A 15,287-nucleotide genomic window follows, 5' to 3' on the forward strand; every position below is an offset into this window, starting at 1 on the left:
TGCACTGCTGGATTGCTTACATTGAGATCATATATATGGCGTTTTTCTTTCGTCAAATTATTTTCTTGGGATACATTTCTAGGAGTAATACCACCAGTGCAGAGGTATTAACAGTTTTATGTCACTTATAATGTCTATTATTTCCCAAAAGGATTTGCCAGTGTATGTCACTAGTAATGTTTGAATATGCCGTATTTCCACAGTTTTACCAATATCAGATAGAAGCTTCTTTAACATTGTTTTTCTGTTTAGTAGATGAAGGTGTTTTGAAGTTCTTTGACTTAGCTATTACTTGAGCATCCTTCCTAATATTTTATGCTGCATATCTACTCTGTCCCATTAGCTGTGGAGACTTTTGAGGCTGCTCTTTTGTTTGAATGCACTCTTTTTAGGTGGAAGATATTGAGCATTTTCAGTCAATTTTAGTGCAGTTAGCTTTTGTTGTATTGAAACGTTTATTTTTCATTCAGTGGAAATTTCAATTTTTGTGTAGTTGAATCTGTCAATATTTTCCTTTGTCATTTCTTTTTGAAAGAAACCTTTTAAAACATTAAAATTGCTGATATTTTAAATACCAGGAAGGCAGTGTGATGTGACTGTAGACTGGCTGGTGACCTTATGGAGAGCAGGCTGAAAAGGCAAGTTTAAAAGTGCTCAGGAGTGGACTGTGAGGCAGAAATGTCACCACCGACCCCTCACTGGCAGTCACACACTGCGTGCGGCTTTCCTGAGATCACTGGGCCACCTCTCCTTTGTCCTGCCGTGTGATTCTCCTTGGCTTCGTTGTGGTTAATAGGGCAGCTCTTCCTTGGAGCCGATACCATATACAAGGGGTTGACTCGAGGTAGAAGTGGAATTTCTATCCAGACTATCTCACGATTTCCTTAAGACTCACTGCATTATTACTTATTTTGAGTACTGACTGAATTAGCAGGAATCACCATGAGATCGACATCTTGCTGAACTCTTCAGGAGTCTGTGGATCCCTGGGAAGCATTTCCTTTTGTACCTATAAGGCGCAGATATGCAGATGCAGAACAGGTGGAAAGACCAGTTTCCGTGCTAACTGCTTAGTGTTTCTCGCCAGTTCCGTTCTGAAACACAATCCACTGTCTGCAGCCAGGGCCCTGCTGCTCACCGCCTGTACCAGAGGAACAGCATGCGGACATGGAAGGCACACTGAGGAGACAGACTTTGGGGGCTGGGGAAGTAGCTCGGTGGTAGAGCACATGTGAGTTCCTGGGTCGCGTTCCCCTCACCACCAAAAGAGAAAGCGAGCAACAGAGAAACTTTTATTGTCTTCTTGGGCTATGTTCCTGTTTCAGATCTGCACATTTTACTTGCTAAAGTATTTAACAGTATTCTACATTTTCTTTCAGTCTTCACAGAAAAGTACTGTACTGCTAACCACGTGGACAAGCTCCCTGGCCCAAGAGACTGGGTACAGATTCTCCAGGATCAAATTAAGCTGGCCAGAAGAAGGTTAAAAAGAGGCTCAGGTATGAGTAAGTTGTAAGAAGGTAATTGCAGAAGTATTCTATTGAATTCTCAACCTTTGTAGAGCATAGTACTTCCCTCTGGAGTATTGCAGTGTCCTTTCTCTGTTGAAGGAGATGCTCTACGTACTGTAATGTTCTCTGGTTGGCTATCTTAAAGCTGTATTCAAGTGAATTTTGGAAGTCACCTTACGATTAAATAGTAAAAATTGTAGCAGGCCATTTGCTTTCAGTAGTACCATGGAAAAAGATTGCAAATCTCATGTGTGGTCAGGTGTGTCTCAGGTATAAAACCAGGACTTTCCTCTGTGGCTTGCTTCTGTTCACTTGTTGATTTTTGTTTGTATCTGAATGAATTTATAAAAATTGGAATTGCTTAAGGTAAAAAAAAGATAGCAAAAATCATTGTACCAGAAATGCCATATGAAGTAGGAAGGAATTTTGTGTGTGTGTGTGTTTAAAAATCCAGGCTTGATGATTTGGGGATTATTCTTCCAAAAAAGTGAGCATCAGTTGGGTTGTTGTTATTTAGATTTGGTCATTCGAAGCTGCAGCCTCCTCGTGTGATTGGAGGCCACTTTACCCTTTGAGAACGATTTTCTCCTGTGCTGCAAGAATTGTTGTCTCCGGGAGGCCACAAGATCTGTAGGCATTATTTCTAAATTCCATGCAAATCAGTATGTCTATTATGAAAAACAGTATGGAGGCTTCTCAAAAAATTAAAAATAGAATTGCCAAACTTACAACTAGGTATATATCTAATAACAGCAGAATCAGTGTGTTGAAGAGATACCTGTGTTCCTGTGTTTGCTGAGGCATTTTCCCATGGCTAAGATAAGGAATCAACATCAGTGCCTCCCAGCAGACAAATGGGTAAAGAAAATGTGGGTAAACTTGGAGAATGGCATGCTAAGTAAAGTAAGGCAGGCACAGAAAGACAAGGGCCACCCACTGTTACTGTGCAGAACTCACAGGGCAGAGAGTGGTCCCCAGGGCTGAGTCCCATTGGGAAGACGTTGGCCGAAGAGTACAAAGCTTCCAGTTCGGAGGGATTCGCTCCTTCTGTGACATGGTGTCTGACAGTCTTCATTGTTAGTAATGCTCTTATCCTTGAAAATTAAGGATTGGTTTTGTTTTCACTGCAAAGTACGTGAGGTAGTAGTGAGTTAGCTAGCTCAGTTTAGCCATTCCACAATGTATACATATTGCAAAGCATCATATTGTACATCACAAATACTGATACTGTAAAAATAACAACATAAATATACTAATAAACCTGAGTTTTGGGGGACATAGTCCAACCATGGCATTCTCCAGTGGATCCTTTTCACATGAGGCCGCCCCTGTCATCCTTGCCGGCTCCCCAGGCTGGTCTCCTGTCTCAGGCCTCAGGCTCCACCAGCCTTCTCCTTGCTCCCAAGATGGGCTGGTCTCACAGGTGCATGCATCCCCTCTGCTTGGGAGATGCTCCACCTCTCATAAAGCTTCCCTTGTCTTGGAGCCTTCATGGGAGGACCCAGCACTTGGGTCTTCTGCCACCCAAAGGGCTATACTCCTGCTTCCGGTTTGAGTCCAAGTGACACATGGTGTACGAGACAGGGCAGACTCTCAAGGAATTTTGTTGTACGAGTGAGTGAAACCATCAGTAATTCCAGAAAGGACAGCAGTCCGCAACAAAAAGACCTTGTTTGCCTCGTCAGTCTCCTGCAGTCTGTCCTCAGGACTCATGGTGACAGCTTGTGGCCATCCCAGAGCCCCCTCACTTCCTCCCGCTCTTTCTCTCACTGCCTTCTCTGCCCTCTCACCTTAGTGCTGCTACACTTTCCTCCTGGTTTCTTCTCCCATAATCCCCCAGAGGTTCGGAGCTTCCCGTCATGGCGGTCTGACCTCACTCAGAGGAAATGAATTAGAATCTGGGAAGAGTAATGTCCTCCTATGGAAAGGTCCCCTGCTTCTGCCTTGTGCGTCACAAAAGACCCCTTTCATTGCTTTAGCCTCCCCTGCCACCTCTGCTTGGAAGAGAAAGAAGCTCTTTTACATTCGAAGGCGAGGTAGTTCGCCCACTAGGTTTCCCCAGTGCGTTGGTATTCCCTGAGTAAGTACTGATGTCCCGTCCTGTTGGTGTCACGTTCTTGGTTTTACACCAAGTCAGATTTCTGCTTCCAGCCTGAGTGATGTCTGTGCAGGTGTGAAGCTGGCCTGGGTGGCCTCAGCACTGTGCTTGGCTATTTCAGTATGTAAGAACTTCTATTTTCATGGATTAACCCAGAGAATGGAGAGCTACCTCTTCAACCCCTTTTAATGTTTATTTTTAGACAAGGTCTTGCTAAGTTACCCAGGCTGGCCTCAAACTTGTATTTGTTTTTGTTTTTTTTTTGTTTGTTTGTTTGTTTTTTCCTCCGGTACCGGGAACCGAACTCACGACCTTGCGCTTGCCAGGCAGGCGCTTTTGCCGCTGAGCTAAATCCCCAGCCCCGCCTCAAATTTGTAATCCTGCTCCCTCAGGCTCTTGAGCAGCTGAGACTGCAGGTGTGAACCACCATAATCCTGAAGGTTTGTCTTAAAATTTGAAGTGTTCAGTCCATTGGGGACTTCTAACCATTCTCCTCAGCAAGAGCCACATGCTGCCAAGTACAAAGCTGTCCTTGTCCTTCCTCAGGGTGTCTCTGTAGCCCTTCAAATGCCTGGGTTCTACAGCTCTTTTCCCTCAGGCTCCCTGCAGGCTTCAGGTGTTTCTCACATTTCCCTGGGTGATTTGCAGGCGGACACCGTTGACTCAAAATTCAGAGACACTAAATCTAATATTCAGGTTTGAGAGAAGTCTTAAAATGTGTCATAATGAGGAAAACCTAAATTTAATATTTTCCCAAAGAAAAAGGAAAGAACTAACATACCGAAGAACCAGCATTTGGTTCTAACTTTTCTGGAAAGACTAATAAACAGCGGCATCATCGTAGTGCCACCGACTTTGAGCTGGCCTGAGGCAGTCTTGGTGCACATGGCTGCTCCCCTCCTACCGTACAGGGGCTGGTTGGAACTGATGGGCTGTTCTTGTTTAGATCTGAAGTGTCCCCCTGAAGTCTCAGCTGTTCTGAGGTGGGACTTTGGGAAGGCAATTGAATCATGAAGGTTCTAACCTAATGGGTGGATTGGTCCATTGGTGAGATCATCATTTGTTGGTATTAGTGGAAATTTAGGAGGTGGGACCAGTTGCAGAGAGTGTACCATGGGAGCTTGACTTGAAGCTGCACCCTGTACCGGCCCCTTCCTCTCTGGTTTTCTCCTTCTTTCTGCTTCCTGGCTGCCGTAAGGTGAGCAGCTGTCTTGCACCAGGCCCTCCCGCTGTGATGTTCCCACCTCACCACAAGCCTAGACGCAACAGGGCCAAGTGACCGTGGACTAAACCCTCTGAGACCACGAGCCAAAATAAGATGTTCCTCCTTCAGATTGTCTCAGGTATTTTGTCATAGTGACAGACAGCGGACTGATACGTGGGGAAATGTGAGAGACACTTGAAGCTTGCGGGGAACCTGAGGGTGAGGAACTGTAAAAGCCCGACAGTTGATATCACTGAAGTGCTGCAGAGACCACCTGAAGAGGGAAGGAGAGGGGTTGGTGCTGCCTCAGAGGCACATGCCTCCCGCTGAGGAGAGTGATTAAAAGTCCCCAGTGGGCCTGACCACTTCAAGTATTAAGAGACACCTTCGAGCTGGGCGTGCTTGTGCACAGCTGTAATCCCGCCCACTGAGGAAACCGAAACAGAAGGTGCAGGTCTGAGGCCAGCCTGGGCAACTTAGCAAGATCCTCTCTTGAAAAGGGTTGGAGGTACAGCTCAGCGCTTTCTGCATTCAATCTCCAGTACTGGGACGTAGGGGCTTTGAATGTAGAAGTCCTAAGAAGCAGGGAGATGTCCAGGAGGGCTGTTCGCAGGGACAGAAACAGCCTTGCTGGACCCCAGGACGAAATAGGAGATTTAGTTTTTGCTTTCTTCACCGTGCTGCACAGGCCGCACTGTAAGCGGAACTTCCTTCCCTCTGTTACCAGATGCTGAGACCAGTGACTGATCCTCGGCTCTCCCCTCCCTGCCTTCCACAGCAGGCACACTGCACACGGTCGGGGCTGCACCTCCACATTCCCCTTCTCCCTTCTCACACACTGGCCTATGAGCATAGTTCTTAACCGCCATAGCATTTGTGTTCGTAATACGTCTCAGATGCATGTGTTTCCCCTGCTTTGTCCTGACTCTCCAGACAAGACCAACCCATAGCCTGCCCTTCCTCAGAGCCCTTCCGAAGCGCAAGCGCTTATCTGCTCTTGCTCTGTGGTCATCAGAATGTTTGCCCTGGGCCATTTCAACTTTTGGTTGCTGGGTTTAGGTGCTCTACCTCCATGTGTGCGGTGTGTTCCAAGCCAGTGCTGTTAGCCACAGAGAAGTGGAAGGTGGCTATAAGACAGAGCCACGCTGACGCACAGACCAGAATGATTGCACATCAGACGTGACCTGCCAAACGGAGCTTGTCTCCTAGCATGCAAAACACTGTTCCGCTGCAGCTCGTGCACAAATCAAGCTAGAGTCACTTGCATTTAATCAAGCTAGAGCCACTTGCATTTAATCAAGCTAGAGCCACTTGCATTTACCACAGAGGATCAAGTGCCGATCAATAATGTTACCTGTTCTCATGCTTTTTGCCCTGATTATTTTCTGTCTAAGTAATCATACAAACAGTGTCTCATATCTGTTTTACAGTTGCAACCTTACTTACAATATTTGGTTCAATTCCTGGAATAAGGTACAGACTCTGACTGGGCAAGCTAATCAAGTAACCACTTGGGGAAGCCGGCGCTGCCTCTAGAAAAAAGCAGCACCCCCCACCTAGCTGAAGGCCATTATGCAAATCCAAATAGAAATTCACTTGAGGCTCTCATTACATGTAGTAATTTTTTTCTATAACTGGGATGATTCCTTTCCTGGTGTGGATTTTTATCATTTTCATTAGGTTACTTCCTCGGAGCTGAAATCACAATTTATTATTTGTGTTAGATCCAAGAGTAAAGCTGTCACTGCTATTAAATTTTTATTGGACTTGCTCAATCTTTTCCGGATTTTATAACTTGATTGTCACAAGGGAAGAAAGATTGTGAACTTGTTGCAGACAGATGTTATAATAAAGTATAACAGTGCTGTCCTTTACCTATGCAGCTGTCGTCAGCTAATTTACATGTAATAACATATATATAATTTTCATAGTACCTGTTCTGTTCTGATGAAAGCATATAACTGCACAGGGCTATTTATAAAAATAAGGACAGCTGAATTACAATGGGAAGATCAACATATACTCCAAACATATTTTTGCTGTAACTAACCAAAAGTCAATTATGCATGTAAAGTTACTAAAGTGAACTAAAACTTGAAGACTTAAAAAATTTACTCCTAATAATGCATGTGATGTGTTTGAAGTATTAATAGCAAAGGTATTGAAGAGCCCAGACTTGAACCCGATTCCATCTTGGCCCTGTCACTTACTAGCTCCTGTTACATGGAGTAGGTTTCTTACGCCTCCTGTCTCACTTCCCTCGTATGTGAAAATGACTAGCAACGGCCCTACCTCGTGGAGTCCTCTAGGGCTTAAATGGCATGCTTCGTGTCTGTAAAAGCTAAGGACTCAACAAATGGTGGTGGCTATCACTGCTGTTATTATTTATTGTTACTGTTATTAAAGACTTTAAATCCCAGGTGGTGAGAGAACTACTGTGTAGATCACCTCCCTGTTCAAAATCACTCAAACCAGGGGCTGGGGATTTAGCTCAGCGGCACTGCGCCTGCCTGGCAAGTGCGAGGTTGTGAGTTTGATTCCCGGTACTGGGAAAAAAACCAAAAAATAAAAAAAAGTTCAAAATCACTCAAACCAATTAGAAGAGAGTAATGTCTTCTAAATATAAAAATGGCATATGTTCATTGTTTTTCATATATAAAATAACTTAAAACCCAAAGAGCAAAAACTAGAATTCCTAAAGCCTCTTCTCCAGAAAGGATTTCTGTACATCCCCCGGCCGAAAGCCTGTGTACAAAATTGACTCCGCCATGTATGTTCTTGCTCAGCTTGCATATTTTTGTTTTATTAAATGTTCATCCACAGCGTCATGTTCGGGGGCTTCTACTCTACTCCAGCCACAGTTGGGCATGACTGTCCTACCCCCCCGGGTGTTTTCTCCCCGGTGAGTCCAGTGGCACAGCAGACAATGGGCTTTTCAGATGAGCGCATCCAGGACGTGAGAGGGTGAAGTGGAGGTGGAAATCTTGGGTCATTTCTGGCTGTGTCTAAACACTATGTTTACCGCAAGAACAAGAGGAAAGAGAACACGTGTGAGCTTTGCTTTCCACCAACGCAGTGCCACAGTGTGACGCAAGAAAAGGCCCACTTTCCGTGGCATTCATGCGCGCGGTTAGCGGCACCTTGGGGGATCCCCTGACGCTGGAGCCTAGAGGGCACCACCAAAAGCCCTGCAGCACCAGAGTACTCCAGCAGGCCCAAGGACATGTTCTCCTCGCATGTTGGAGGAGACCAGTGTGCCCTTCAGGGGACAAACGGCCCCTTTGCATTCGGTGGAGTTTTGTGACTGAAGGTTCTGGTTTTGCAAAACTTCTAAGAAGATTGAATCACCTATCAGCGAGGTTTGCATTTTACATCACAGAAGAGAAGAGCTTTTGAAGAAATATGCAGCTCCTCTTCATGATTTTCCTCCTGACTGAATAGGTGCCCCCATTAGACAGGCAGCTCGAGGAGCTGAGTTTTGAGGCAGCTCCAAAGAGAGGTTTCTTCTCAGATTTTCCAGCGTCTCCCCACTGGGAGTGGCTCCGCAGGTGACGATTACAGTTCTACAACAGGAATTCGCTGTCTTGAGCGCGTTTAACGACACACTTAAACTGTCTACCCAGGTGCCCGTTGGACGCTTAAACACATGTAAATAAGGGAACTGAAATAGGGTTTGTAAGATTTAAAAAGTTTTTAGTACAGGAAAGTTTATCTATATCATTATGATCATAAAAACATTTATGTCAATAATGGCGCTAAAATCTATAATGTGAATCAGCTGAATCTGAAAAGGGAAGAGAAAGGTGCAAACAGTTATGTACACTGGAGATATTTTAATTGCACTGCTAGATTCAGTAAAATGAATGTGCTCCCTGAGACTAATGAGATTTGTGTTTTATGTTTGTAACCAGCAGAGATAGCTGACGGTGATGAAAGACTGGACAGCATTTCCCTGCCACCAACAGGTAAAACGCATTCACATTCTCATCACCTGCTGGCAAATGAAGGGCTGGAAAATGTCTGCATTGGGAACGCTTTAACATTAGAGATGCAGGCCCCCGGGCAGCCGCGTCGGGAACAGGCCCCGCCGACCGGGCAGAGCTTCCCAGGACTCAGGCTTCAGAGACGTTTCCCATCGAACACAGAGTATGAACAGCTACACTTTCCTCACGCTGTGTCATGCTCATAAAAAGCTCATAAATGTAAATCCTGAGAACGTAGTATCACAACATTTTGCCTCTCCAGGGTTTAGGCATTAAACAGTTTTTTTTAGCATGAGACGAAGTGAGATTTTTTTCACTTTAGAACAGGGATCGTTGATTTTATGTGACCAAATTCATGCCTCTTCTGTCTTCTACCCCTTGCAAAAGGCCTGGGAGAGGCGGTCGACCCCGCCCCCCTCACGCCACAGGCGCCCTGTGGCTGCTGAAGGTCATTATTTACATAAATTTTAGCATTGTTATTTATGTAAATTTTGTGATGGAATAAGCCGGCCCGGCCAGCGTGGCTGACAGTCCTGGTCTTAACCAGATCCGCTCAGCGCAGTCTTGTGCTCTGAGCTGGCTGCGCACCACGCGTTCCTGACAGCACCCTCTCAAGCAGACCCCTGTCCCTGCCTCCTGCCTGCGTTACCAGTTCATACCTGAGAGCCGGGCAGACGGGGGTCTGATCAGTCAGATCGGCCAGGTGTGTGTCAGTCTGTTCCCTTCTTGGGCTCAAGATTCTTTATCGACTGCCTTCGAAGGATACCTGAAGACTCTGTCCACAGAACTCAGGCACTCCCCTCCAAAAAACACCTCTGCCTGAAAAAGCTGACCTCAGAGTTTTTTCCTGTAGATTTAGGGTGATAAGATTTTAATTAAATTTGGCAGTAGTAGTGGAGTATCTGGTATGGGCGAGGACTCTTAGCAGAGTTCCTGGCAGTTATGAGCTCACTGACAGCACAGGTCCCAAGGTGGGCTTCAGGCAGAGTCCATGGGTGTCAGGTGGGCGCACATTAGTAAGCTTTAGAGCAGCAAGGAAGCCCAGTCATGTGGTGACACATTGCTTTCTCTGTAGCGAGGAACTATGCAACAGAGCGAGAGACAAATAAATGAAATAAGCCACATGGTGCAAAAAGGATCTGTGTATGTCAGGTTCTTGCCGTACACAGTCATGGCGTAAGAGGGGTTTCTTGTTGTGTTTTCACATTTGTGAATTAAATGAAGTGTGCGATCTCTATTGTTCCTTCTCAATCTGTCATTCTGGATGTTGGGCCTGTTCTCATCACCCCTGCCTGATCCCTGTGGGTGCAGGAGACACTAGCCATAGCCACAGAGCTGTGTTTCCAGAGGCCCTGGGAGGAGCGGGTGCTTCTCTAGCTGTGCCTCCAAGGTGCCCGTCCTCAGGTCCCCGGGGACCGACACCACCGGTCCTCTCTGTCGTGTGAGTCCGTGGGCTTTTGTGTTATTGTTTGAAAACCATGCCCCTTGCAATAATTCCTTTGCTTTTAACTGTCTGCATTTGACTCTGCCTCCAGAGATGTTTCAGACGAGAAAACTGAGCACAGGGGATGCTAGAACAGCCTCGTGGAACTGACCAAACTGCCCAGGAATCTGAGAATAAGAAGGAACTTGAGAGATCGTCAAATCCAATCCCTTCATTTTATCCAGTCCTTTTATTTTACAGGAAAAAAAGCCTGAGGCCCTGACACATTAAACGACTTTGCCAAGGTCTCAGCTGGTTGCCAGCCTGGCCAGAGCCCAGGCCCCTGGACTCCCAGCCTTCGCGCTGTTGAGCTTTCTCACACCTAAGCCAAAGCCAGCCTCCCTCTGCATGTTTCTTAAAGACGCTCGGAGATGACGTGCTGATCGCGGTTCCCTGTCTCAGTGTCCCCGTCATCGCAGTTCCTAGGAGGTTCATCGTCAGTCTACCCAAAGCCTCTGCAGTTTAAGCTCTTTGACTCAAACCCTGTCTCCGATTTTGTCCAGAACTGTGGGGTTATAATCAGAAACGCGGTAGAACACACCTTCAGGTCTTTTCACTAGACTACTGGTAGATATTTAATAAAAATTACTACACAGCATGATAGTGAAACTGTTTCTCATTTTAGAAAAGGGAGAAAGAAGTCACACGTTGGTGCTCCAATTTGGCGGTAACGAAGTGGACTCATCCTCACGGTCCAGCATGCCCCTTGGTTGCCCCAGTAAATCCCCAGGCTGGTTAGCTCTGAACGCAGTGCTCCCACCGGTCCTCCCGTCCCTTGTGCCCTGGCGCGGCTGACTGCACCGGGAGCGTCCATGCCCTTCCTGCACGTGCAGCCTTGGCTTGGCCTTGAGCCTTCGCACTGCCAGGAGCTGCAGGGGCCGTCAGCATTCTGGTGCAAACTTCCATTGTCTTGGTCTGAGCCAGCCACATCTGTCCCCCGTAAAGGTTTAGCGGTACCCTTATTACCAGTTGCAGGTCTTTTTTCTTCTTCCAGTTTTGCATGTGTTGGGGAGAGGCAGGGAAGAGGTAGAAACTGTTAGCTGTTGCTGTGAGTCAGAAGAGGGTTAGAGTCAGTGGTCAGACGATATTTGTGCTGACCAGCTGCATTTAAGCGCCTTTCTGTTCATCTGCTTTTAACACAGCTGGACTCAGATTTCATGGTGGAGAAATGTATTTTTTAAAAATTTATTCCCTTTGGCCCTGTTGGTTGAGTCATTTGCACAGCTGCTGGGAGTCAGCCCCTTGTTGGGCTCAGGTGCACGCTTGCCTGCCCTGGCGGAGTGGGAGAGGGAGGAGCCTTTTCTCGCAGGCCTCAGCGCAGAGGTGGAGAGTGAGGCCCGGGAGAAAACTCCAAGGGTGTGGGAACCATGGGCAGCAAACGAGGAGCCTAGAGGAAGTAGCATCCAAACAGTGCTCTCTGAGCATGTAAAGTGGGGATTCCGGATTTGAAAGAGTGGGGTGATGTTCTTTCGGGTTTAGCAATTTGCGTCACAAACTGGGATTCTTTTATGTATTTTTCTTTTTTAAAAAATGTAATGAAGAAACAACCATTGTTGGGTGTTTTTCCCAGACTTTTCATTATATTTTGTTTATTGAGGTAATGGAGAGCCTGTATGTACAATTTTGTTTCCTGAACTTTGGGGATTTCTGTGTAAGAAGCACTTTTCCTTTTAATTACAAATCTTTGCACACATTATTAGCTGCGTGATACTCTGTGCTGCAGGTTAATTATTTTCTATTTAGCCCTTTTCTCTCACTGATTCACACAGGCACACTCAGCAGTGACACACGTTCACGGGCTTTCCTGTGAGGTACGATCACTATATAATCCTAGTTCCTAAAATTGCTCATTTAGTACAATCTACCCCTTAGCTAAAAACTTGGCAACTTAACTCTGCAAGACCGGCGCTTCCCAGGGAGCCCCCCTTGTGCAGGCACTTCCTCCAGCCTCCTGGGGGCAGCACCATTCCCCCGGGGAGCCTCCCCTCTCCTTGTCCATCTCGGTTGTCTGTTGTAGGTCTGGCTTCTCGGCCTTCTGGCTAGGATCAAGTGTAGTATCTGTTGCCTGGACTTTCATTGTAGTGGCCTTTGTCATTAGCCTGTGTGACTCTCTCCTCGAACTTCTTCAAAGGTCCAGGTGGCATTCCAGCTTCAAGCAAAGTATGGGTGTCTGTGACGTTTGCCAGTCCCGTTAGAATAGCTTCATATGCTTTCTCCGTTATGTGATAATCAAGCCTCCAATTTAGTATAAGGTTTTTAAAAATCATTTTTAAGGTTGCTTCATGACCCTTTAAAAGTTCAGTATGTGACCCAGTTAGCTGATTGTCCAACACAAAGAAGCCGTTCTCTCCCTCTTTCTATTCCTGTGTAACCTCAATGTGAATGCAGAGTTTTGAACCATATTTATTTTAATGTAAATTTCTTAGCCGCATATAAAGAAGTATGGCCCTTTCCAGGGTTGAGGGTATCTGAGAAGGCCACAATTAATTAGACCTTCCTCAGTGCAGAAGGAGAAAAAGTTGTTGAAGGAGCCAGGGCAGTTCTGACCTGTTGGACAAAATCATTTATAACGTCAGTGCCCCCAGAGGTAGCCATCTAACGAAGCAAGCGGTGCAAACGATGTGAGAATTTATAGGAAAGAAAAACCTTTCGCATAAGTTGCATTGGCCTGGTGACAGAGGAACTGATTAAAAGGTGAAAGACTTAACGTAAGTTACCTGCTCCGTAGCTAACAAGACAGCCCGTGTTCCCTGAGCAGTCCGGTTTGACCTGCATGGTGCCCCGCCACGGTGTGCATGCCTCGTGCTCCAGCTCCCTGGTGCACTTGCCCCCCACTCTCCTTAACCCGCAGGAGGAAGGCTGGGCTGATTTCAGACATATCTTGCCATGTGGGTGTTTGTTTTGCATCAATATTTACCTCCAGATGCCTTTCTTTCTCTCACAACGTAGTGCCACTTTGAAATATTGCATCATTGCCTCAGTTACTGTATAAGGTGAGTTGCCCTGAATGCTTGTTACTTTACCTAAAGGCCAGACATTGGCGCAGAAGACATTTGACCATAGGTCCCCCAAACCCTGGGGCTCAGAACTGCCATGCGGACAGTGTAACCCCTCTCCCTGGCACGCACTTCTTCAGCCTGTTAGAGCTGGCAGTCCCTGCCAAGGCCCTGCAGGAGGCACCGAGAAGGAAGGGTAAGAGCTGCCCGCAGTCGGGTGACCCTTAAGTGCCCGCTGGGCGTGTGCTGACTCTCCTGCCCAAAGGAGGGGCTCCCAGGCATAGGTCAGTGACCTACAAAGACCAGCTAATGACCTGGAGGTGCATGACATCCCCATACCGTGACAGACACCTGGTCTGCCTGTCGCCTGTGGAGTCAGTCTCACCGCCAGACAGTCACAGCACGTGTACATTTCTTTCATTTCTTTTTAAAGTTGCAAGGAAGGCTCAGAGAAATTATTTCCCTCACACCCTTCGGTTAGCCTCTCCCATTTCCAGCTGGTAAGTATCCTTTTCCTGAAACCACTCACCTTTTACCTAGTGGTCTGATGAACTGCTATGTGCAAATCAGGGCTTTTGTTTTTCTGCAGCATATGCTCAAAAATTTGTCTTCTGCCTTCCCAAATGAAATGTTCCTCCAGGGAATAGGGAAGATTAATTAGTGACCTTTCACTGTATTAAGCTATGATGAATATGTTGCTACCAACAGTAGAAACATTTACTTACAGCTGCAGGTCTCTTACCTATGCACCATGAACCTTCAAAAACACTTCCTTCCGAGACTGGGGGACAGCTCGGAGTTTTCAATACCTGAGGAGGGGTAGGGGCTGGTCAACTCACAGATGTGTGCCATGGATTCCCAAATTGGAAACGCGTATTACAACTGCAACCATAAAATCATATTTTGTAAATTCAAATTACATTTGTGTTAACGTACTGTGACTACTGTTCAGAAATCCTTTTTATAGGCTTTCTTAGCAAAAATAAAATTCCATATCTACGGATAGCATCTCAGTCTTCTGTATATATGCTTTATTAATATGTAAATATCTAGATTTTTAAAAATTACTATGTTCTTTAAAAAAGAATTCAGCGCAAGGTTAGTTGTGAACATGGTGTATAAGGTTGTGTGGTGATATCAGCTCCCAAGATGCTCTTTATGTCCGTTCTGGAAGAACACAATAAATTACTTTAATTGAACATGCGCGTCTTGCTTGTACCCCGGTGTTCCTGTGTTTATGGAGTCAGTGCTGTTCATTAATTAAGAGGTATTTATTAATGCCCTCATGATCTTTCTCGGAGTTATTCCTCCTTATGCAGTTTATTTTAAAATATAAAACAAACTAGATTGCTGCCAGAACGAGAGTCTTCCGTCACCACAGAGACCCTGGCTCCGTCTGGCAGTCAGATCAATGGCTGCGGCAGGTCCCATGGAGACACTTGGGCATTAAGTACTGAGATGCTCGAAGCCTAATTTTAAATGAATTAGGTAGCTTTAGAATCTTCACTTAAAAGGCTAAGCCCTGCTTCTATGGAAACAACACAGCAGAAGGACAAATCAATCTTCTCTGATGCAAAGTGGCTGCTAACATGTAATTTCTTTGTTCTCGAACACAGGAGGGCGCTGCTCCTCCCTGGCCACCTGCCACTCCTGCCTCCCTGTCCTGAACACGCCGCAGCACCTGGGAGGGAAGCTGGCTGCTTTAGGGCTTCATTTCGGAGGCTGCCGAGCTGGCTGCTGTGAGGTGTGGTTGGCGTGATGTGATGGGCAGTAGCTGCTGCATAAGAAAGCAGGGGGGAGGGGGCGGGGACAGGACTGCCAGGCAAAGTTGTTTGCAAAGAAACAAAATCTGTGGTACAGCCGTGTCGTTATTTCCCTAAAGCTGGCAGCCTGGCCTTCCCCTCCTGCTGCATGCGTCCAGCTTTGTGGACCCCTTCTATGGAATTGCTTGTAATGGGTCCACGTCATGTTTTATGGCCCAAGCCCCTGGGGCGCCCCTACTGCCCTGTGCT

The 15,287-nt window shown here is 46.3% G+C and overlaps 1 protein-coding gene across 1 annotated transcript in view; it reads left to right on the forward strand.

The window, feature by feature from the left end:
- Window positions 1-14,474, forward strand: part of Bend7 (BEN domain containing 7) — a gene marked incomplete at its 5' end in the record, with an annotated part of 82,371 nt that extends 67,897 nt beyond the window's left edge. Inside the window, 3 exon segments of the mRNA XM_005387164.2 lie at window positions 1,380-1,499; window positions 8,725-8,778; window positions 10,332-14,474. Of these exon segments, the coding sequence (XP_005387221.2) occupies window positions 1,380-1,499; window positions 8,725-8,778; window positions 10,332-10,390 (233 nt within the window).
- Window positions 14,475-15,287: the final 813 nt, after the last annotated feature.

Source organism: Chinchilla lanigera, unplaced genomic scaffold (assembly GCF_000276665.1).
Source record: "Chinchilla lanigera isolate Chin_1 unplaced genomic scaffold, ChiLan1.0 scaffold00028, whole genome shotgun sequence".
NCBI classification, from domain to species: domain Eukaryota; kingdom Metazoa; phylum Chordata; class Mammalia; order Rodentia; family Chinchillidae; genus Chinchilla; species Chinchilla lanigera.